The 25,351-nt window shown below is 47.9% G+C and overlaps 1 protein-coding gene across 2 annotated transcripts in view; it reads right to left on the bottom strand.

Annotated features, from left to right (window-relative positions):
• Iqck (IQ motif containing K) overlaps window positions 1-25,351 on the bottom strand; it is a 118,344-nt gene that overhangs the window by 87,062 nt on the left and 5,931 nt on the right. For both annotated transcript variants that reach the window (XM_036190434.1, XM_036190444.1), the window contains exons 2-4: window positions 19,505-19,578; window positions 16,844-16,973; window positions 15,584-15,681 (exon numbers count right to left, since the gene is read on the bottom strand). In XM_036190434.1, the coding sequence (XP_036046327.1) occupies window positions 15,584-15,681; window positions 16,844-16,973; window positions 19,505-19,578 (302 nt within the window). The remainder of the gene's footprint in view (window positions 1-15,583; window positions 15,682-16,843; window positions 16,974-19,504; window positions 19,579-25,351) is intronic.

The following is a 25,351-nucleotide window of genomic DNA, read 5'->3' as shown; positions in this document are numbered from 1 at the left end:
GCTGGTGGAAGGGAAGCAAGCCCCTGGGCTGGAAAGGTTTATGGTAAGAGGCTTGGTGAGCAGAGGTGCCCCAGGTACTGAGTGAGCCTGGAGGTCTGCATGCATCTTGGTATGCTAATAGGGACCACAGTTGGCCATTTGTCCCAGGTTTCTGACAAATAGGACCTGATAGTTGTAAGCCATGATGTGGGTGCTGGGAATAGAACCCATGTCCTCTGGAAGAGCATCCAAAGCTCTTTTTTTAAAAATTATTTTTATTTAAGAATTTTTTTATTCATTTTATATACCAACCACAGATCCCCCTCTTATCCCTTCTCCTGCTTCCCCCCAGCCTTCTCCCCCTCAATCCAACCCCCCATCCCCTCCTCCAAAAGGGTAGGTGTTTCCATGGGGAGTCAATGAAGCCTGGTACATTCAGTTGAGGCAGGACCAAGCCCCTCCATAGGTAATAGGCTCCAGAAAGCCAGCTCATGCACCAGGGATAGATCCTGATCCTACTGCCAGGGGCCCCTCAAACAGACCCAGCTACACAACTGTCTCCTGTATGCAGAGAGCCTAGTCTGGTCCCATGCATGTTTCACAGCTGTCTGCCTAAAGTTCATGAGTTCCCATGAGTTTGGTTTAGTTGTCTCTGTAGGTTTCCTCATCGTGTTCTTGACTTCCCTTGCTCATATAATCCCTCTTCCCTCTCTTCTACTGGACTCTCAGAGCTCAGACTGGTGCTTGGCTGTGGATCTCTGCATCTGCTTCCATCAGTTACTGAATGAAGGCACTATGATGACAGTTAGGGTATTTACCAATCTGATTACCGAGGTAGGCCAGTTCAGGCACCCTCTCTATTGCTAGTAGTCTAAGCTGAGGTCATCCTAGTACCAGGTTTCTCCTTAACCCCATAATGTCTCCCTCTATCAAGATCTCTCTTTCATGGCTCTCCCACTCAGTCCCTCCCTCAGCTCCACCATCCCCAGTTTACTCATGGAGATCTCATCTATTTTCCCTTCCCAGCACAATCCATGCATCCCTCTTAATGTCTTGTTTTCCTATCTTCTCTGGAGCTGTGGGTTGTAGTCTGATTATATTTTGCTTTACATCTAGTATCCCCTTATGAGTGAGTACATACCATGCTTGTCTTTCTGAGCCTGGGTTACCTCACTCAGGATGATATTTTCTAGTTCCATCCATTTGCCTGCAAATTTCATGATGTCATTGTTTTTTACAGCTGAGTAATACTCCATTGTTTATATGTACCATATATTCTTTATCCATTCTTCGGTTGAGGGGCATCTAGGTTGTTTCCAGGTTCTGGCTACTAGGAATAATACAGCCAAAGCTCTTAATCACTGAGCCATCTCTCCAGCTCCTGAGCATTTTCTTTTCAAACATTTTTTATGTGAGGGTGGTGTGTGTGTGTGTGTGTGTGTGTGTGTGTGTGTGTGTGTGTGTTAGCTGAATAGAGACACACAAATGAACAAATGGACACAGCCAAGGCTGGAAGAAGCTCCCAGTCAAGTCCAGCCCCCACTGCTGCTGATTCATAGAATAAATGATGAGCTAAATAAACAGCCATAATTTTAAGCCACTATTGGAAGCTATTTTTGTGGTCGAAAGTTAACTGATGCTGTTTGTGTTTAACAACTGAAACACAACTTGTGATGCAGTGATGATATCCCCCATCTGGCAGTCGGTCAAGACTGCTACTTCAGCCATCTGGCAGAAAGCCATGCTCCTGCAGGCAAAGCTCCAAGCCAGAGGGGGAGAGTCATACCACGAAGCCACTGCCCTTCATTTGTAAGAGAACCCTGGGGTCACCCTTGGGACAGGGCTGTTGGACTTTGTCTTTAAAGCCTTGTTCTCAAAGCTGCACTTTGATTTTTAGAAACAAAGACAACTTCCAGCCAAGTCTGGGGAATGAAGTGATCAATGCTCCTTTGTTAAGATGGGAATAAGAAAAGGAACATGGCTATAAAGTTATAATAAGATTTTTCTGGTACGGCTCACAAACTGGGTCTGACAGCAGTTTGAAGAGTTGTCATGGCAACTGTTTTTTTCTTTGAAAAATTAAAACCATTAAAAAATTTTAAATTTGGTATATAGAAATTATACATATGTATAGGTTATCTCGTGGTGCTTTTGTATCTATCTGTTCATGTGCAGTGCACAATGTTCAAAGTAAAGTTAAACATATCTCTCTGCCCACATGGCTCACTTCCTTACATTGCATAATGGGACATATTTCTTGCACCGATGGCCTTGTTACCTAGATGAATGTCGGCTCTGGAGTCAGAACCCCAGGTTTAGACCCTGGCTCGTCCTCTTGCAAGTCTCATGAATTGTACATCTCTCTGGACCTCAGTTTCTTCAGAAAGACAAAGCCATCCAGTCTTGGTGCCACACTGATGACAGTGCAAGGCTGGGGTGGGGCTCACTAGGAGAGAGTTTGCCTCTTGTGCAAGAGGCCTGAGCTTGATCCCCAGCACCACATAAAATGGTGCATAGTGGTAATCTCAGAACTGTGGGGGTGGAGACAGGAGGATCAGAAGCTCAAGGTCATCCTTGGCTACATATTCAGTTCCAGGCTAGTCTGGGCTACATGAGACCCAACCTCAAAACACCCCCAAACAAGATGGCAATATAAAGCAGTGTGGTGGTTTGAATGATATGTCCCCCATATCTCCAGCATATGAAGGCTTGGCCCCGGGTTTGAGGAGGCTTAGGGGGTGTGGCCTTACGTGAGGGTGTGTCACCAGGGGGCTGGTTTTAAAAGCTTAAAGACTTGATACCAAGTTGAGTTGGCTCTTTCTATTTCCTGCTTGTGGTTTGAGATGTGAGCTCTCTGCTTCCAGCTTCAGCTGCCATGTCTGCTACCTGCTATTCCCACCATTATGGACTCTAACCCTCTGAAACTATAAGCCCAAAATAAACTCTTTGTTCTATTCGGTGCCTTGACCATGGTATTCTATCACAGAAACAGAAAAGTAACTAATACAGTCAGCCCCTGGCATACAGGAAGCACTCGCAGTGACTTTAGTATCAAAAAACGAGCACTTGTGGGTAGGCTGGCCTCCTGACAATTGACTTGGATGGCACCTGACAGATCATCACAGAACAGCCCCTACTTGGAGTCATTAATTCATTTAGGTGCAAAGACCCCAAGTATAAATTTGGGTTTGGCGAATGGGACCCACTTAATTGTCATGACTATTTTTGGCTTGTGGGGAGTTTCTCATCTTTTTAGATGAGGAAGTACCATTTCCACCATCATCTGCTTAGGAAGTCATCACCTGGAGTGAGTTGCTGAGGTCCAGCAGCAGCAGCAGAACTGATGGGCATCTTGGCTCAGCCAAGGACTGCCTCTGACCTTGTCTATGCAAATAAGATACTCCTTTTTCCCAGACTGCAGTTTCCACACTTTCAACTGCTAAGGACACCAGCTACACCACCAGGTTATTCTCCAGAACCAAGGAAGGAATCTCAGCATAAACATCTAGGAGGGCTGCCCCTGAGGAAAGGCAGTACTCATGCCTGAGTGTTCTCCCACAAAAGGTAATTCCATGCGGCACTCTAGCATCCCTGTTCCCACCAAAGTCACTGTTGAAATCCTAGCCCCCAAGGCAATGGCAGCAAGAGCCAAGGCCTTCGGAAAGTGATTAGAGCATATGAGAAGAGCCTGTGGGGGAACTGAAACAGGCATTTAGAAGCTGCTTTTTCTAAAAATCATAGTCTCCTCACTTGGCCCACAAGGTAACCAAAGACAGGATGTAAGCCTAACATCTCTGTTTTCGTTCTGTGTCTGTCTGTCTGTCTCCTCTACTTTGGCTAAAGGCACAGAGACAAATCACTGTCCCTAATCTTTCCTCTGGTCACTGAGGATTCCTTTCCTAACAGCAATTATCCACGATGATGAGGTCACACTGAGAAGCAGAAGTGATGGAGGCCTGGGGATAAGATGGATCCCTATGTAGAACCGAAATGGAGCTAAGATCAACCAGAGCCCACCTTAACTGGGCCTACTTAACTGCACATGCCCCTTGTCCTCTGCCCCAGTTTTTTCTCTACTTCAGAAGCTCATGTCAGTATCCCAAAGACAGACTGAATCCCTGTACCTCTTTGAACTGCTTCTCTTCCCAATGTGGTCATACTGAATAAATCCCTTGTCTCTGTTCTTTACAATAGCTGTCTCTTCAGCTGGCACAGGTTACTGAGCCTAGCTGTGTGGGAAGGGGGCTGTGAGAGCCCAGGCTTTTGGTCCTAGAAACTCTAGTTATGGGATTAACAGCCTCATAAAAAGAGGCCCCATGTTAGGACAGCATCTGAGACAGACTGGAGGCACCATCAGATGGGCTTGTAGTGCTTGCCTGTAAACCTAGCACATGGAGAGTTGAGGCAAGAGTGTAGTAGTAGTTCAAGGCCATCCCCAACTACATACTTAGTGAGAGGCCAACCTAAGCAACAAAAGATCTTTGAAAAAATAAAGGTGTGTGTGTGTCAGGGAAGGGGTTGCACTATCAATGAACCGGAAGGCAGGCCCTCCCTGGAGGAGGATCAAAAGAGAGAAAAGGTTGGATATAGGGGCGCATCCCTTTAATCCCTACACCTGGGAGGCAGAGGCAGGCAGATCTAAGTTCAGAACTATCGTGGTCTACATCAAGCTCCAAACATCCAGGGCTACATAGTAAGACTATCTCACGAAAAAGGAGAAGGAGAGAGGAGGAGGAAAAGGCAGCAGTGGCACCATGGGAAGGGAGAGAAATCCTGAAGCCCTTCATCCCTGCTGGCTGAGAACAAGATTCTTATGCAAATATGTTACAAACCTGTGGCTGTACTAAAATAATAACTGACAACCAACTTGAAGAAGGAAAGATTTATTGTCTCATAAGCTTAAGGGGTTCAGCCCATGCACTGTGGCAAAATATGGCAAAAGCTGGCACAAAAGGGCTGTTTGTCTCATGACAGTTGGTAGCAAAGAGAGAGTGAGGAAGGTCACACCCAATGGCCTAACTTCCTTCTATTTGTATCATACACACCCTCCCCTCCCGTCACACACACACACACACACACACACACACACACACACACACCCTCCCCTACCACACACACACCCCCCCCCCCTACCACACACACACACCCTCCCCTCCCCTGCCACACACACACACACACCCTCCCCTCCCCTGCCACACACACACCCTCCCCTCCCCTACCACACACACACACACACACCCTCCCCTCCCCTGCTACCAAAGGTTCCACCATGTCTCAGTAGTGTCACAGGTGGGACTTAAGCGCCAAACCCTAATGACCTCCATCATTTACCTTCATCAAGAGACAGTAGATCCAAGCATTTACAGGTCCAGTTCAGAAATTACCACTTACAGGGCCTGGGAGAAGTGTCAATCAGTACCTAAGTCACTTGGGACACAAACATGAAGACCTGAGTTGGGTTCCCTAGAACCCCTGTAAGGCTGGGGGCAGAAGGCATTGTGTCTGTAGTTCTAGTGCTTCGCCCCCCCCCCCCCGTTCCCACACCTCGCCTCCACCCCACCCCTGTCCCCTGCCTTGAGGCAAGAGATAGAAACAGGAGAATTTCCCCATTAGTCTGCCAGCCAGATATCTTGGCTTATATGGTGGCAGACAAGAGACCTTGTCTCCAAAGGTTAGACAGTGAAGGCTGACACCAAAGGTCGTCTGCTGACCTCTAAGGATGTGCTATGGCAAGTATGTGTCTGCCCCTACAAACACAAACACACAGATTCATCATACACATAAACACATACAAAAACTTTTAAAAAGAAGAAATTCTCTCTTATAATAGTTACAGGAGGTTAACAAAAGACGACCAGCCTCCACAACATGCTTCTGTCACTTAATTGCATTCTTCAAAACAGGCCTTGACTTTGAAAGAACAATATTCATATACTTATCTAGCCAGCCAGCCAGCCAGCCACCTGCCCACCCAATAAACATTTTGCTACTCTGGAACCACACTATGTAGCAAAACAGAAAATAAGTAAATCAAGCATAAATAACCATAAGACAGCATTTTAAGAGCAAACTAGAAGTCAGCAATTATTCTTGAGCCATATCAAGATAAAATGTCAAGGGTTCCAGGAAGCCATGAATGACTCCACTGTTTAAGAGCCATTTGGATGTGAGCTTGGTGGCTGGTGACAGATAGAAAAGACCCAGCTGTGTGAGCTTTGTGTGCTGGCATCTATGCCCGGTGACAGGTCGAGAGGAACAGCTGGGTGGGAAAGGGCAAACCAGAATAGCAGACGTTCCACTCAGAGGTGACAAGTGTGGGGGCAGAAATAACTGCATTTTAAAACCCTCAAAAATAGTCCAAGCAAAGGTCACACAACCAGGGCGGGAGAAATGGGGAGAGTCATATTTAATTAAGAAATCCTAAGACAGGAAAGGGAAAAAGTGAACATCAATTCACCTGCCTTGGATATGTGTAGCATTCAAAGCCCTGAGCAGCCTAGGAGAAAGGCATGAAGCAAGCATTCCTTGGCACCCATGAGAATTACTTAATGAATATTATTAAATATTTGCATACTTCCTCCCAGTGACAGGAGATGCTCTGTTATCTCTTTAATAGTTGAGGAAATCAAAGCTCATTCTTAAAGACTTATTTTTATTTATGTGTATGTATGCGTCTGCCTGTGTATGCCACAAGTGTGCAGGTGCCGGAAGAGGCCAAAAGAAGGAGTCAGATCCCCTGGAGCTGGAGTTACAGGTAATTGTGAACTACATGACTTGGGAGCTGGGGACTGAACTCAGGTCCTCTGAAAGAACAGCAAGTGCTATTAACTGCTGTACCATCCCTCTGTCCCCCAAACTCAGATTGTTTAAGGCCATACTGCAAATACATGGTCCAATGGGATTCTGGGCTTGCCTTTGCCCTTGCAGATGAAAACTCTTAACAACCCACATTTTCCCTGACCTGTCATTATGACATGGACACCTTACTGCTGGGTCCAAGACCTGTGCAACAGCCAATGGCTGAGCGCTTGTTTTTGTTTCTGTCTTGAGATAGTTACGTAGCCCAGGCTGACTCAGAACTCTCAGCATCATTGACCCAGCCCACCCCCAGCCTCCTAGTGTGGGTTGCTGGTACTGACATCTGATGTTTAGACTGTTTTCATTTACTCAGCCACAGCTCGTCTGCTAGATGTCAAAGATGAAACACAAGTTGGCACAAGCCTGCTCATTAATCTCTAATATACACAGGAATACCTGGGATTCTTTGAAAGCCGTTCATCATTGCCTGGGGCTGGAAACTGTTTTTAGTCCCTTTGTTTCAAGATTATTTATGAAACATTAGATATGCAACCTTCAATGTGAAATCTTAATTGCGGCCCTTTTAGATGATTTCATACCCTCTGAAGGGTGTAAATTAGAAGAACAGCAGAGTGAACGAAAGGGCATGCTGTGAACACAGCTGCCCTAAGTCCCAAAAGGAACCCAGCATCAGTTCCACGCTTGCTGCTCCTCTCCAGTCAATCTTGGGAGAAAAATCAGACACACAGGCGAGAGGTAAGAACAACCTCTCCATCACCCTTCACCCACCACAGTGTTTACGACCATCTGTGTCTTTCAGGACAGGGCCAGGTCCTAAGAGGGGAGACACTCTGTGTTCACTGTACCTGGGCCCCAGCATCACTTGATTTCATTCACGTTGCAGATAACCTTGGGTCTGTGCACCTGTGTGTGCACCTGTGTGTGCACCTATCTGTGCATCTGTGTGTGCACCTGTCTGTGCATCTGTGTGTGCACCTGTCTGTGCATCTGTGTGTGCATCTGTGTGTGCACCTGTGTGTGCACCTGTCTGTGCATCTGTGTGTGCATCTGTGTGTGCATCTGTGTGTGCATCTGTGTGTGGTATATGCCAGGCTTTGAACTCTTATGCACTGAACCACGTCACTGCCCCACCCCCAGACATTCTGTATGACTTTGCCAAGACTCCGTTGTAATACTTTCACTGTTTCATCGGGTCCTATCCTGATGTGCCCAATTTAATAAAAGGCCTCAGCACACTGATCCACCCAGCATCAACGTAAGAGAAAAGGGAGAAAAGGCAGGACCGGGAGGTGGCCCAGTGGGTAGAACGCTTTCTGCACAAGTGTGAGAACCTAAGTTCAGATCCCCAGGACCCACATCAAAGCTGGACACGTGGTCATGTGTGTAACCCTCCTCACTGAGGCCAGTCTAGCTCAGAAGGGAAGTTCCAAGGTCACCAAGAGAAACTGTCTCAAAAAATAAGATGGAGGGCAACAAAGGGGATTATCTGAAGTAGTCCTCTGGCCTCCGCACAAAGACACACAGATGAATGTGCCCCCCACGTGTGAGCGCTTACACACACACACAGGAGGAAGGCAGAATTGCTGGCAGGGCTGGGGACTGAGAGGTCATCTGGTTTTTCATTCAGTGACAAGAACTGAAGTGACGGGACAAGTCCCAGGAACAATGCTGGCCCAGAGTGGGCTCTCCTCTCTAGCCACCGTAGCCCCATTCCCACTCCGCCCAGCTGCACCTGGATCCTAAAAGAGAGCACAGAGGTGAGTGGAAGCCATTGAGCCCGTGAGCAGGAAGTGAGAATCTGAAGCAGCTCGGCCTTCACAGCCTGAGGGGGCAGGCATCTGCTTCACAGCAGACAGCGGTTAGGGGAAAGTGGCGGCATTTCCAGGGTCTGTGCTGAGCACGGCCTTCGATTCTGTCTATGAGGAGAGACAAGAGCCCAGACGGGATCACCCAAGGTGTCCTCTGTCACTCGCTGGCTGGGTGATCCCATGTAAATATGAATTTCCCTGAATTTTTCAGACCTTTCTCCAAGAGAGGTGGGGTGGAAAAAAGAGGGTCCAGTCTAGAAAGTTCTTCTCAGGGTGGAATGGGCTGACGAGTGGCAAGCACGTGGTCGGTGCTGATGGGCCGCAAACAACTAACGGACGTGAAGACGACGGCTCCTCTCACTCTCCTGGATATTCCCCTGCTAATTTTATCTGTGTCTGAGGTGCGTGCGTGTGTGTGTGTGTGTGTGTGTGTGTGCGTGTGTGTGTGCGTGTGTGTGTGTGCGTGTGTGTGTGTGTGTGTGTGTGTGTGTGTGTGTGTGTGTGTGTGTGTGTGTGTGTGTGTGTGTGTGTGTGTGTGTGTGTGTGTGTGTGTCTGTGTGTGTGTGTGTGTGTCTGTGTCTGTGTGTGTGTGTGTGTGTGTGTCTGTGTCTGTGTGTGTGTGTGTGTCTGTGTGTGTGTGTGCGTGTGTGTGTGCGTGTGTGTGCGTGTGTGTCTATGTGTGTGTGTGTGCGTGTGTGTGTGCGCGTGTGTGTGTGTGTGTGTGTGTGTGTGTGTGTGTGTGTGTGTGTGTGTGTGTGTGTGCGTGTGTCTGTCTGTCTGTCTGTCTGTCTGTCCGCATGTGCATAGAGGCTGGAGGACACCTTCAGGAGTCACTCCTCCCTTCAGGTACTTTCCACCTTGTTGTTTTGAGATAGGGTGTCTCTCTGGGATGGACCTGGGGCTTACTATTTCCAGGGATCACCCTGTCTCTGCCTCCCCAGCACTGGGAATCACAAGCAAACGCCACCACACCCGGATTTTAAATAAGTGCTTGGGATGGAACTTAGGTCCTCTTGCTTACACAGCAAACATTTTATTGGCTGAGCTAATTCTTCAGCCAGCCCCTCTATTTTCTTTGTTATTTATTTTTGTTTTTCGAGACAGGGTTTCTCTGAGTAGTTTTGGGGCCAGTCTTGGATCTCACTCTGCAGACCAGGCTGGACTCGAACTCACAGAGATCCACCTGGCTCTGCCTCCCTAGTGCTGGGATTAAAGGCGTGTGCCACCGCTGCCTTGTCCCCTCTATTTTCAATGGCTATTCCAACAGCAAAGAAAACAGAGGAGAGAGAATCTCCTCTACTGTGATACTGGAACTGCTGCTAATCATCTCCTCTGGCCTTTCTGGTTGACAGTCTACCTCAGCAAAGCTGCATGTTAATGAAAACATCATGTTCACTGTGGCCCGGGTGGGTGTGGAACAGCAGGGGAGAGGAGAGCAGCAGGGGAGAGGAGAGGAGAGCAGCAGGGGAGAGGAGAGCAGCAGGGGAGAGGAGAGGAGAGCAGCAGGGGAGAGGAGAGGAGAGCAGCAGGGGAGAGGAGAGGAGAGCAGCAGGGGAGAGGAGAGCAGCAGGGGAGAGGAGAGGAGAGCAGCAGGGGAGAGGAGAGGAGAGCAGCAGGGGAGAGGAGAGCAGCAGGGGAGAGGAGAGGAGAGGAGCAGGGGAGAGGAGAGCAGCAGGGGAGAGGAGAGGAGCAGGGGAGAGGAGAGCAGCAGGGGAGAGGAGAGGAGAGCAGCAGGGGAGAGGAGAGGAGAGCAGCAGGGGAGAGGAGAGGAGAGCAGCAGGGGAGAGGAGAGCAGCAGGGGAGAGGAGAGGAGAGCAGCAGGGGAGAGGAGAGCAGCGGGACAGAGGAAAGCATTTAAGGGCCCCAGTTTGAACGCACCAGGCCCCAGGCCCGTGTGGCAAACTAACCATTTCCTGCAGAGCAATGTGAAGATCAGTCAGGCCTTATGTGGGTGGGCGAGATGACGCCCCTGTCCTCCTCCACACCCCAGGACCACAGACCACAGCTGACCTCCACTGTCATGGAGGAGGCCCAGTGCTGGGCCTGGGCTTCGCTGAGCAGCCATGTGACCTGGGGGCCGGATCAGAACTGCTCAGGCTCTAGCAGGTGCTTGATGAAGACAGAGAACCTTCTAGAGATCAATGAGTTACTGCTTGACAGGTATGAATGAGACCCTCTTTCCCTTTTCCCGTGAAGTTACCAGTAGAGTAAACCTGCCTGGTGAAATCAGGGTGGAGTGTGTTCTCCCACCCTGTCCCTCTTTGCCTAGGACCAAATGCTGAGTCACATCAAGAACCAGAAACAAGAGGGGGGTGACACGGGAGAAGCACTTGTTGTACAGGGACGCTAACTTGATACAGAGTTACTATTTATCGAGATCTCTGAGGTTCCGGTCTGCCCTGAACAAGGCAGGGGTGGCCTTGTCTCACCATGGTAAGCATCCCTCCGGGAGCACGTGACTGTCCTCCAGTCACGTGCAGGGAAACTGTGCCGACTCAGAAGATGAATTAGGAAGCTAACTCAGGGTCTATGAGAGGACCAGTCCCAAGCAGACATCATGCTTTTTCTCCTTGGGTTCTCAAGGTTTGAACCCTGGACCTTTTACATGCTAGAGAAGAGCTGCACTGCTCTCCTACACCTTCGGCCCCTTTTGAAGCTTCATTTTTAAGACGTCATCATCCCAAGTTGCCAAGGCCAGTCTTCAACTTGTCCTGGGAAGCTGAGACAGTAGGAGTGTGGTACCTGCCTGAGAGAGACTTCAAAATGTACCGCTTTTACTCCGGAGGTTTGCTCCTCACTGAGGCCTGATTTACTGATGCTAATACTGTCAGGGAAGCAGGCTATGCCCCGGGCTGGCCCCTGAGCTTTCTCCTGCTACTGACTAAAACTCAGGAACAGAAATCTTGCTCCCTCGCCTGTCCAGAACTTCTCCCTAGGGAATAAGTTCAACAGAATGGCCTTCCAAAAAGAAGATGGGTGTTGGCCAAGGACATAGTAACAACCATGCATCTTTGATGTCCAACTGTGTGCACTCACTGAGGACCAATTCTGTCTTTACCATGTGCTAGGGGCTCGGTAGAACTGTAATGGGCATTGAGAAGTATAAAACTAAGATAGGGACTCTGTCCTCAGAATACTTAAAATAGTTGGGAAGTCAGGCATGTATACAATTAAATCTATCTGGGTTAAGAATGTCTTAATTGAGGCTGTCTGAATTTGCCATAAAATGAGGAGCAGATGAGTGCTCTGAAATCTGAGAGCTGGGATCAGTTGCCTGTCCTTTGGGCCTCCAGGGAGCTGGGAGCCCGGGAGAGGTGTCCCACAGCCGAGTCTGGAAAGCAAGTAGCGTTGCACTATGCAGAGGAGCATAAGGAGTGATGTCCAAAACAAGGGGGAGCAATGCCCAGAGCCCAATGCCCAGGGGCCCTGGAGTGAGGAGGCTGGAACAGGGGCATCTGTTTAGCTGGGGATACCTGGGAAGGAGAGCCAGAGAAGGAGAGAGAGAAGGATCTAGGAGGCTTGAAGAGGGCCTTGAAAGCCAGGCTAGGGGCTTTGGCTTCATCATGTGGATTTGCCATTGTCACATAGCATGGTACCCCAAGTGTTCAAGGCAGTCCCCACAGTGGCACTCTGGGAGAGCTGGATCTAATCCAAAGTCTGGGTCACTGGGGTGGGTCATCAAAAGGGACTGGCGTTCCAGCCCCTTCTCTCTCTGTTCTCTAGCTTGTGATGTGAGTGGGTTCAGTCTGCCATCTGCTGCCACCATGGTGTGGCTTCCGGGCACAAAGCAACAGTGACTTACTTGGTCATGGGGAACCTCCAACACTGTGAGCCAAAGACAAACACTTTCTCTTTATTGGTTGATTATCTCAGGGATTTCGTTACAGTGACAGGAAGCTGCCTAACACGGTGTGCTATGCCAATCCCTACTAAGAGGGCAGAGAATCCCGCTCGGTTTGTAGAGTGCAGCCTAGCACGCACAAAACCCTGGCTTTGATCCCCAGCGATGCTCAAAACCAGACATGGTTACTGACACACATTTGTGGTTCTAGCTTTCAGGAGGCAAAGGCAAGAGGATCAGAAGCTCAAGGTAATCCTTGGCCACAGAGTAAGTCTGAGGCCAGCCTGGGCTACATGAGGCCCTGCCTCAAACAAAACAATGAAATGGGGAGAGGGACCCACAAATAAGACTAATGTCTTCTAATTCATTTGCTTCAAGTAAAGACACAGCTATCGCAGGAAAGTCTACCAGAAAGAACATTATGTCATGTGGATCCAAGTGGTGAGTGGAGCCACAGAAGAAGAGGAAGTCATGGTAAGGAGAGGGGAGACATCAGGTCTCACTAAACAAAAGTCACCCATTTCTAAAGCACATGGAAACTATCTCCACAGCACAGAAAAGTACCACTGCAGGAAGAGCAGTTCATCTCAGACAGTGACCCTGTGGGGTCAGAAGGCCAACCATGTGGTGATGCCATCGACTGTGACTACATTTACAGACCCCAGGCTTTGCCTGTCAAGTGCCTTCCACCATAGTTACTGCCTACTGTCTAAGTGCCGTCATTTCATTCAGATTTGAATCCTGGGACATACTGTGGAGCCCTGCATCCTTCTCTCTTCTCATCTACTGGACACAGGCAAGACCCACTCAAAGAATTTCTTGGGGATGATGTGAGCATTGACATAAGGGATGCCAACGCTCTTAGTGAAGAGCCCGGAACAGAGCGAGTGCTTGACCAGCAGCCCGTGTCACTCACTCCTCGCTTACAGTGAAGAGTTGCTACTCACTTACCCTCTTACTGTGTTGTGAATGGCTGTGCTCTGAGCACAGGGGCCATTACCATCTCCACGAGAGAAGCTGGAACTACTCACAGGAGATCCTCAAGGTCAGGCTTGTTGTTTCTTCACAGGAGGCAGTGGGGAGGGTCATCAGACCCTCACCTGAGATTCTAGACACTCCTTAATACCTCTCCCCTCTCAAGCTGCAGGTAGGTGCTAAAATATATAGCGTGGAGAGGGTTAACTGAAAGGGAGACACCATCCATACAGCTATGGAGATGTTGCCATTTGTGTTGGGGTGACATTTGGCAGTGATTCCACTGCCTTGGGGTCACTCACACTCCTGTTAGTAACTCTTTATCCACACTCTAAGTAAGCCCAATAAACATCAGTTGGGCAAGTTGGACTTTGGTGAAATTGTTACACTGGTGCCCTATTTGGGGTAAGTAGAGTAATTGTGCCGCCCTAGGGAAAGTTCACAAAACAGAGGGGACATCTAAAAGTCTAGTTTTCAAAACCATGTGGGAAACAGCCCTCCAAATCATCCTGTGAGAGGCGGAGAAGAGGCGCCCTGAGAGTCTCTGCAGGCTGTGACAGGGTCAGCGGACGTGCTAAAGTAACTCCAGCACAGTAATGAGTGTGTGCTGAGCACTGGTGCACAGCACGCCTCTCCCAAAGTGGGCAGCGTGGAAGCTGGAGGCGTGGCACTGTGTCTTGATACCAGCTGGGAAGTTGGGTAGAAAATCGAGAGTTTGAGATGAGGGCTCTGAGACCTCAGGAACATGAGATCCTGGTTAGACCAGGAATAGGCAGAGTGCTCGAGAGGTCCCCAGAAATCCACAATGATATATCCTCTGTAGTCTGCTGGCAATGGTCGAGAGAAAGCCTGATCTGACCTAGTCTGGTGATCAGATGGCCAAACACCATAACAGTCATATTGGAACTCTGATCCAATTACTGATGGAAGTGGATGCAGAGATCCTCAGCCAGGCCCCAGGTGGAGCTCCAGGTGTCCAACTGTCCAGAAAGAGGAGGGTCTGTAAGAGCGTGAATTGTTGAATCCAAGATTGCAAAAAGCACAGGGACAAATAGCCAATCGAATAGAAGCACATGAATTATGAACCAAAGGCTGTGGAGCCCCCAGCTGGATCAGGCCCTCTGGATAAGTGAGACCATTGACTAGCTTGATCTGTTTGGGAGGCATCCAGTTTGTGGGACCAGGATCTGTCCTTAGTGCATGAGCTGGCTGTTTGAAACCTTGGGCTTACACAGGGACACTTTGCTCAGTCTGGAAGGAGGTGACAGGACCTGCCTGTACTGAATCTACCAGGTTTAAATGAATCCCCAGGGGTGTCTTGATCCTGGAGGACATGGGAATAGAGGAGAGGGGCTGGGGGAGAAGTGGGGGTGGGGGCGGGAGGGGGTAGGGCAGGGGAACCCATGGCTGATGTATAAAATTTAAAACACATAATAATAAAGAAAAAAAAATTTATTAAAAAAAAATTCAAACCTAAACCAACCAATCAAAAAGTCAGCAAAAAATGGAGAAAGGAAAGGCCAGAGGAGCAGGATCAATCCAGAGACAAGTAAGAAGCAAGCATGGTGTACTGTTAGCTCTGTCACCATGGCACAACCTGGAGTCACTTCAGATAAGTCTTAATGAGGAATTACCTAGACCAGATTGGTCAGTGAGCATGTCTGTGGAAGGCTGCCTTGACAGTTAATTGATGTAGGAAGACCCAGCCCATTGTGGGCAACACCATCCCCTAAGCAGGGGCTCCTCGACAGTATGAGAGAGGAGAAAGCTAGCTGGGGGCAAGGGAACCTGCATGCAATGATTTCTCACTGCTGTGGGTGTGATACGACAAGCTGCTTCAAGTTCCCACACTGTGACTCCTCAGTTGTGATTGACGGAACCTGATTGATGCCAAACTGCCCAGGGGAAGGTGGGCAGGAAGGCTAGGTGGCAGATAACCTCTCAGGGGCCCAGGTAGCCAGAGTTGGCAGTACATGTATGTTTATGTAGTACTAGATGTTGTGGCTGCAGGGGAAGGGGGAGTGCCCCAAACTCAGGCTTCCCATGCAAAGGGGTCATTCTTGAGAATAGCAACTCAATGGTCCCAAGCTCATGGGCTGCCATCAGACTGAAATGAATGAGGAAGAATTTAAAAATACGGACATCCCACCAAACCACTGACCTCAAAACACTTTTCTCTCTTTGCTTGGTGAAGCAGGTTGGCCATTCCAGGGAGCAGAACTGGAAAGATGAACATTTCCAGATAATCTTTGGGGGAACCTGAAACAAGAGTATTCCCACTGAAAATCCCAAAAGACTAAGTTCATCTGAAAAAGACATTTACTGCTTTACAGAGAGAGAGGGGAGGGAAGGGAGGGAGAGAGAAACAGAGAAGGGGGAAGGGAGACAGGAAAGGGGGAGGGATGGAAATATATTCCATCTGGGCTGGGGCTGTAGTATCTCAGTTGGCCGAGTGCTTGCCTAGCATGCAGGAACCCCTGGCTTTGATCTCTAGCATCCAATAAACTGGGCGTGGTGCTGCAGGCCTGTAGTCATAGCACAGTACAGGCAGGAGAATCAAAAGTTCAAGGCAAGCCTTGGCTATATAGAAAGTTCCAGGCAAGCCTGGGAGACCCTGTCTGAAAAACAAAACAAGAAAAGCGCCTTTTGTTCAACAGCATCACCTTACTTGTCACTGTGCTTCAGGTCGTGAGCCTCTGGACTCTGGCAAGGACATGGTCGGGGGCCTACTGGGGTCAGGTCTTCCACCTGCTTATGGCACCTAGGCAGTCACAGCACAGAGGCCAGTGTCTGCGGGAGCAGTGGGGTGTGAGCATGAGGTACCACGGGAACGGAGGCTAGAGAGAAGCTGGGACAGGGGAGTAGGACAAATGGGGCCTGGCGGCCACAGTAACATTGGCAGTGCCTGGCAGGGCCCAGAGCGGAAGGCACAAAACCAACAAGGAGAAAGGGCACAGGGAGGCCTCATGAGCTGCGGCTCAGAGGGACCAGCAGGCTGGACAACAGGACACTTTCTTCTGCTCTGTGCATCTGTTTACCCTTCCTGTCCCTAGCTTAGTTTTTAGGAGAGAATCACAGGGCTTGCTTCATTCTCTCTGCTCCATGCTAACCTTGCAAAGGCATCAGTGGCCTAACAACATTCCTCTTATAAACGAGAAGTGTGGGGCTGGGGAGGTGCTTAGCTCGAGACCAATCCCCAGCACCAGTGTGAACAAAGCCAGGAGTGGTGGTGTGGGCTTGTGATCCCAGTGCTGGGGAGAGGGACTCCTGGGTCTCACTGGCCAGCCAGCTTATCCCAAAAGACAAAACAAAATGAAGAACTACAAGGCAGAGAGTGATGTGTCTGAGCACCCCCACCCTACCCTGAGAATGTGAAGATTAGACCCCAACTACAGAGGATGAGGCTCAACTCCTTACTCACAGGTCTTGGGCTCCACCGTCTCTGTCTTCTTGGGGGGACAAGGCACAGGAGGCACCACCGGGAATGAGTGCACTGGGAAGTAGTGCTCCATGTTGAAGCCATGAGGAACCAGTTCCTCCAATGGTGTGACCTACAGGCAGCGGGGTAGGGCAGTGAGTTCCAAAACAGCTTCGAGAATTGGATTTTCTTTATTTTTCGATTTTAAAATGCAACTTATTTATGCAGGTGGTGTGCACACATGCCACAGCATGCATGTGGAGGCCAGAGGACATCTATGGGAGTTGGTTCTCTCCTTCTACCCTTTGAGTCCCAGGAAGTGAACTCAGGTTCTCAGGCTTGGCAGCAAACACCTTTACCACTGAGCCATCCCGCCAGCCCTCAGTTTTCATCATCATCATCATTATTATCATCATCAGGTTTTTGGCTTTTTCAAGACAGCGTTTCTCTGTGAAGCCTTGGCTGTCCTAGAACTCGATCTGTAGACCAGGGTGGTCTTGAACTCAAAGATCAGCCTGCTTCTGCCTCCCAAGTGCTGGGATTAAAGGCGTGCACCACAATGCCTGATTTTCTTTTATAACCTTATAAGGGAATGAACTTCTGTGTCAGATAGGTTGGGGGTCCTTCTGAATAAAAGTGTTCATCCCCTCACCGCGTGCATGCTTTTAAATGAGTGGAGGGTTGGGACTTAGCTCAGCGGTAGGGAACTTGCCTAGCAAGCGCAAGGCCCTGGGTTCGGTCCTAAATTCTGAGGAAGAAACAAAAAGACAAAATTAAATGACAGTGAAGTTAGAAACCTTAGTGAGGAAAAGGGACAGGAAGACAGTCTGTGGATGAGACACTGGCCAACAAACAAAAAAAGAAGGGGGCTAGGGAGTGGTTACGGCTCTTGTCCTGTAAGTGTGAAAAGCAGAGTTCAGAACCCGCGTAAATATGGCAACGCCCTGTAATTCCAGCCTCTGAGGTGGAGAGAGGATTCCCAGAGAAATCGGCCTAGCAAGGCTGCATCAGCAAGCTCTGGGTTTGATTGAGAGACCCTTCTCAAGGAATCAGGTACAAATGTGATAGGACGACAATCTCTGACACCAACCTCAGGTCTCCACACACATGTGTACCCCACAAGTGTGCCCATACACATACAAACCTGAAAACACACATGTACACCAAACACCTGGGAAAATAAACAGGGACGAAGCCAGTTTGGATGATCAAGAGAGGAAGTGGGGGAAGCCATATGAGGAAACAGCCCTAGGGGACAGAAGCCCTTCTTCCCAGTAGACTTCCAAGGGACTTGGCACTCAGAACTGCTGGGCACACAACAGTGAGAGGAGAAAGGCAATGCCATCCAGAGGGCCAAGTGACACATGGCTGCTGCCCACATTTTCCCTTGGGCTGTTGTCCCCTCTTGACATCCAAGGAGCTTCCTTTGCACCAGCATGTCCTGTCACCTCCCCAACCTTCCCAGTGGCTCTTCTGTAAACACGTAAAGCAAAGCCCGAGAAGGAGAACTCTCATGGGATACTGTACTGCCACCCCAAAACCCACTTCTGATTCAGAGGTCTACTGCCCAACAGGGAAATAGTGACCCTGTTCCTGGCCACCCTGAAGAAGTCTTCCAGAGGTAACCACGCCCATGAGCACGTAGACAGAGCTTTTCTATTCATAGAGGAGATCCATCCAGAAAGCAAAGCCCTGTACACAGCTACAGGAAAGTAAGCATACCAGCTGTGACGGCTACTTTTAGATGCCCAATGGAATACACTAGGGCAGGCTGAGATCACTGATAGAGCTATCCAGTGTGTCTGTGAAGGTGATCTGCAGATCAGAGATCAGGGCAGGCTGAGATCACTCATAGAGCTATCCAGTGTGTCTGTGAAGGTGATCCGCAGATCACAGACTAAGCTGGGGGCTGAGTTGGAGAGGATTCACTCTCACTGGAGACAGGCACATCCGAGGCAGATGGCAGAGAAGTGGGAGGTAGTGAATTCTCTGTCTCCTAGAGCCACATGCTCCTGGCTTACATGTTGGGACTCCTGATACAGTGTTTTGAGCCCGGAACTTGCATCTGTGGCCCCTGGGTCTTGGACCTTTGCAGTTGGACTGAGAGATACACCATCAGCTTCCCCCAATCAGAGGCCATCAGCCTCAGAGTAAGCCACACTGCTGGCTTTCAATTTCTCCAGCTTGAAGACAGTGCAGTGTGGTGGTTTGAAAGAAAATGGCCCCCAAAGGGAGTGGCACTATTAGGAGGTGTGGCCTTGTTGGAGGAAGTGTGTCACTGTGGGGGCAAGCTTTGAGTTCCCTTTTTCTCAAGTGTCCCTCAGTGTGACAGGCATTCGACTTCCTGTTGCCTGTTCCCTTCTTGGCTGCTGGTCCTCTCTCAGCACACAGAGAAACCTGCTCTATCCACAACTGTCACTACATAGATCCATTGTAAACATCTTTTACAGTGTGAGCTGGTCACAAGGAAATGTGAGCTGCCCCATTTAATGGAATCCACCGTGAGGTTCAAAGTGCATATATGATGGTTCCTAAGCCACTCCACTCTCAGAAGAAGCATGTTGTGAGTTCTACCTCCAGTGTCTCTCCTCTCTCCCTCTGGAGCCCGGATGTGACCCTCAGGGGTCTTGGTGCTGCTCTCACTGAAGCCTGGGCAGTACTCACCGAGCTCACTGTAACGGCGGCCTCCTGCTTCACTTTATATCCTTCTGGAAGGGTAGGTATCTCAGCTTCATACTCTAAAGGGAGGGGGAAAGTGTTCAATTCCACACCTCATTGACATTTGTGATGTGATTTCCCTCCTGGAATAAAACGTTCTTAAGCTTTATTTCAGTGGGTAGTTTGCATAAATGAAACACAACTGCCCACTGCAGGTTATTGGTTTTGATTTAATTATTCAAATAAATCAGTACTGGGATGGAACCCAGGGCTCTGCTGGGTAAGTGCTCTCCTGCTGAGCTATATCCCCAGTCCCAGAATGTTGATTTCTTTAAGCCCCCTATTTCAAAGTGAGTAAGATGCTTGGTCCCTTGCATGAAAGTCGAGGCTTGATGTTAGAGTCTAAGACTCTTCCCCAAACACTACAACTTCAGACTCTGCCCAAACATTACGGTAACTACAAGGACTAAGCAGAATAAGACAAGGTTAAAGATGATGCCAATGGCACATGTTGTGGTTAGAATGAGAATTCCCGTCTTGGTCAGGCTTTCTATTGCTGCAACAAAACGCCATGACCACAAGTTGGGGAGGAGAGGGTTTATCTGGCTTATACTTCCAATCACCGCTCATCATCAAAGAAAGTCAGGACAGGAACTCAAACAGGGCAGGAACTGATGAAGAAGCTATGGAGAGGCGCTGCTTACTGACTTGCTCCCCATGGCTTGCTCAGACTGCTTTCTTATAGAACCCAGGACCACCAGCCCAGGGATGGCACCACCCACAGTGGGCCGGGCCTTCTCACATCAGTAACTAATTAATAAAATGCCCTACAGCTGGATCTAATGGAGGCTTTCTTTCAATTGAGTCTCCCTTCTTTCAGATAACTCTAGCTTGTGTGTCAAGTTGATATAAGAAGACCAGCCAGCATACCTCCATAGGCTCATATGTTTGAATATTTGGTCCACAGTTAGTAAAACAGTTTTGGAAAGGATTAGGAGGGGTGGCCTTGTTGGAGGTTTCAAAAGTCCACACCAGGCCCAGTCTCATACTTTGACTCCAATTTGTGCAGTTTATTCATTACAACTTGCTATTGTTATTTATTTACATGCCTCTATGGAAAAATATGTTTTTTCTATTTGTGGCTTACCCTTATGATTGAACTCTTTAATCCCCTAACCTTCAGAGTATAAATTGTCTGATGCTCTGAATAAAGCTGGCTATTATACCAGACTTTAGTCCCCCTCATTTATAGCTCCATGCTTCCAGGTCTGATTATCTTTAGAGCAGTAAACCACAACCATCTGTAACTCCAGCTCCAGAGGCTCTATCTCCCCCCTCTGGCCTCAGTGGGTACCAGGCACACAAGTATACAAGATATACAGACATATATACAGACAAAACACCTATACATATAAAACAATTTCTTTTAATTAAAAATGATAGAGTTGGAGGCCATCCCAGGCTACCTGGTGAGACCCTTTCTCAAGAAAAATTAAATTAAAATAAAGCAACACAAATGTATTATTTCACAATTCCCTTGAGTTGGAAATCCGTACTCAGCATGCAGGAATCAAAGCACCAATCACTGCTGTGATCTTAACTGAGAGTTGAGATTCTTTTGACATTCCCTAGTTATCAGCAGAATGTGGTTTGTTATGGTTGTAGGTCTGAGGTCTCCGTTAACCTAACTGTTGGTTGTCAGCTCCTAGAGATGGCCCTCAGGTCCTGCCAAAGACAGTCCATACATGGTAATTGCTACTTCAGTGCTTAAAGAGTTCCAAGACTCCTGCTTGAAACTCTGACTTCTGACAAGAACCAACCTGATAGATCAGACACACCTACAATAACCTCCCTACTCCAAAGTCAACTAACAATGAACTTCACACCTGGAGTCTTCACAGAAACACCTGTACCCAAGTTTGAATACTAGAGAGATGTGGCACTAGGTGTAAAAATCGTGGGGACTGTGTTAGAAGTTAGGTAGGTAGTTCCACTGCCTCTTTCTTCCCTCTGTCCTGAAACCACTGAGATAGTGAAAAATCTGTTTGTTTAGGTTTAAAATACACATGTATACCTTTGTCAAGATACTAAAATGTACTAATTCAAAGCAAATCTCAAGTAATTCAGAGGTCTTACAAAGATAATGGAAGTCACATCCCACTAAACACAGATCCAACCAAATCTTTTCAACAAATTATATATGTGTAATAGTATGTATGTTATAGCTCTGGAGAGAAAGGGAACCTGGCTGTCGGAAGCCAGGCTATACCTGTGTTACACAGCTCTGAAGGGAAAGATATCCTGGCTGTCAGAAGCCAGGCTATCTATACCTATAGCTTGGAAGCGAAAGGTATCTTGGCCATTGGAAGCCAGGTGATACCTACAGCTCTGTTCTGGTGGGGGATGGTCTCCCCCTCCCCCCAGGAATGTAGCAGTTCTGCTCATCTCCTGGAGAGCCCTTACTTCTCTGCTCCACTCTGCTAAGGGGGTTTCTGTACAGAAATGTAGCAGTTCTGCTCCTGCTCTGGCAAAAGTTGTTACTTCTCTGCCTGGCTCCATTTCTGTGAAAGAAGGTCATCACCCAAACCTCATTCAAGAGGTTTATTGGGGTGGGGGGATCTAGGAGTGGCTGCCTCTGCCAGGGTGGAAAAAGGTAGCTCCCAACTGAGCAGTTACAGGGCTTATATAGGGCTCCTTAGGGGCGAAGTTTTTCCAGGTGAAGATTTTCAGGGTGGGAACTGGTCCAATTTCAATCCCCAAGCTCAGACAAGCTAAGAGATTGGCTGGATTTTGTGCTCAGGAATTGGTTGGTTTCACGCTCAGGGATTGGTTGGTTTTTATGCTGAATTTAATGTTTCTTTTCTTTCTTTTTCTTTTTCTTTTTTTGTTTGTTTTTTGAGATAGGGTTTCTCTGTGTAGCTTTGTGACTTTCCTGGAACTCACTTGGTAGCCCAGGCTGGCCTTGAACTCACAGAGATCCACCTGGCTTTGCCTCCTGAGTGCTGGGATTAAAGGTGTGCACCACCGCCTGTTAATGTTTCTTTCAACTGGCCCTTTTTAACCGTTTGGCTTAAGTTTCAGGGTCAGGGAAGCCCTTTTACCCTACAGTATGTACACATATATTTATATGTCTTTATAATGGACATTGTTTCCCCCTTATTTGAATATGTGTATACATACATATAATCTTGTGTGTGTGTGTGTGTGTGTGTGTGTGTGTGTGTGTGTGTGAATGCAAGTGCACATGCCACAAGTACATGCACAGAGGTGGAAGGACAACCCGAATGTCAGTCCTCACCTCAAGACAGGGTCAGTCTCTCTCTCTTCCTGCGGCACACACCAGGCTCACTGGCTGTGAGCTTCCAGGGATTCTCCTGTCTATGTTCCATCTCCTGCAGAAATGTCATGGTTACAGAGGTTACCATGCCCAGTGTCATGTGAGTACAGAGACTTGAACTCAGATCCTCATGCTTGTGCTGAACTGCTTTCTTAACCCGCTGATTGATGGCTCTCCAGCCTTGTATTTTAATTTTGTATGTTTATGATTATCTTTTATTATTTTATGTTTATTTATTTGTGCCTGTGTGCATGTATGTATACACACGTGTGCCAAGCATGCATGTGTAGAGGTCAAAGGACATTTATGGGAGTTGGTTCTCTCCTTCCAACACCTTGGTCCCAGGCATTGAACGTAGGTCATCAATCTTGGCAACAAGTGCCTTAACTCACCAAGCTGTCTCACAGCCCCCAATTCAACTGCAAGGCTAGCACAAAGTCACGGGGTTCATCGTGGCATCTTTGTATATGAATCTATGTCATCCCACCTGCTCTCCTTCATGTCCCTCCTCCTGGGTCTATCTTTTCTAACAGTCTGTAAGTTTGGCGAGGGAAGTCACAGGGTTTGTTTATACCCCAAATAACAATTGCTGTACAAATGGTTGACACAGCAAGTTCCTTTGAACCCATTCATTAGTCCATACCTGCTGGTGTGGCCCGTTTTGTGCCAGGAGCCGTCCTAGGCACTGCATACTGAGCCATCCCACAGTGGTACAGATGATATGCTGTGTTTATTTAGCAAGTAAATGCCCCCTGGGCATTTGGCTAGTTTCCAGTATTTCCTTATTAACAATCCCACAACTAGAATATTAATAAATAAGTCATTAGTTCTTAAATGTGGAGTTGTTCTGTCAAAAAAAAAGGGGCAAATTTCCATACAGAGTTTCAAATGGGGCTGGAGAGATGGCTCAGTAGGTGTTATACTTGCTGCACGGGAGTGAGAACTGGGGTGTGAACTCCCAGAAATCATGTAAAAGCTGGGTGTAGAGACTTGGAATCTGTGGAGGGAGTTAGTTAATGAGATTAGAAGAAAAAGGGAGCCCCCGGTTCAGCAGGAGCCCCTGCCTCAATATATAGAGAATGACTGGGGAAGAGGAAGCCACCTGATGTCAACTTTGGCCAATAAAGGCAGGCACATACATGTGCATGTACACCACCCCCAGTCCTTACACACACATGTGCACCCATATACATAAGAACATACATATATATATGCATACCATACACACACATAAAAATGTTTATAACAATATGTACATATAATACTGAGACTGTTTCTCTATTGATAAAATCAATCCTATCCACACTTAAAATATTGTACTTTTATTTGCATTTTATTTCTTTCCATTATATTTTTAAGCAAGCTGAGCAAGCCATGGAAGCAAGCTTTTTTTTTTTTTTTTTTCTGAGACAGGGTTTCTCTGTGTAGCTTTGCACCTTTCCTGGGACTCACTCTGTAGCCCAGGCTGGCCTCGAACTCACAGAGATCCGCCTGCCTCTGCCTCGCGAGTGCTGGGATTACAGGCGTGCGCCACCACCGCCTGGCTGGAAGCTTTAAGCGGCCTTTTTTTTTTCTTTTTTTTCCAGAGCTGAGGATGGAACCCAGGGCCTAGCAAGCGCTCTACCACTGAGCTAAATCCCCAACCCTCCATTATATTTTTAAATAAACTTCCTTCATCTTAAGTTTGATAGAAAGACACAAACTCCTTTATTTGACCACAAAAGATAAACTGCTGAGATGATTATAGTCAAGTATGGGAAAATACATTAGCTTCAGGACACTGATGGTTCGCCACCTGGGGTCTCTGTAATGTTTAAGAAATCTGGTATCTTGGAAGACAACATGCACTCTCCTGAGTCAGTGTCAGGTGTCCTCTTTCATTTTATTGCTTATTTATTGAGACAGGGTGTCTTACTGAACCTGGAGTGTACTAATCTGTAGAGTGTCTGGCCATCGAGCTTCAGGGATCCTCCTGTATCCCCCTCCCCATCATCAGTGCTGGGGAATCAAACCCAAATCAGGGACCTCTTCCTTGAATTACAAAGACTCTGTTAAGCCATTTCCTCAGTCCCAGGAATGTTTCTGCTTGATGTTGAGATTTTTTTTGAAACAAAGTCTTACTGTGTGAGCCTGACTAGCCTGGAACTCATTCTGCAGACCAGGCTGGCCTTGAACTCATGGAGGTCTGACATCTCTGCCTCCTAAGTGCTGGGATTGAAGGTGTGTGCCATCATGCCCAGCACCCCATGAATTCTTTACACAAATGAGGTGGTTTACCCACAGTTTGATCCATTCATTTTGTTCTTCCCCTCATTCTGAATATCAAACCTGCGTGAACCTGAGGAACATACTCTCCCACCAAGCTACTCTCCAGTCAAGTTTTAAGCGCTCTGACGCTTGGGAAAATTGCTTGTTTTCTCTGACGTGTACTGTAAGTACACACTGAAATCAGGTGTGCTGTCTATAGAGCTTATAATCTCTCTACAATCAAAGAGTTTAGCTGGAATTCATTGATC

This window comes from Onychomys torridus, chromosome 1 (genome assembly GCF_903995425.1).
Source record: "Onychomys torridus chromosome 1, mOncTor1.1, whole genome shotgun sequence".
Classification (NCBI taxonomy): domain Eukaryota; kingdom Metazoa; phylum Chordata; class Mammalia; order Rodentia; family Cricetidae; genus Onychomys; species Onychomys torridus.
This window is presented reverse-complemented; position numbering and strand designations above follow the sequence as displayed.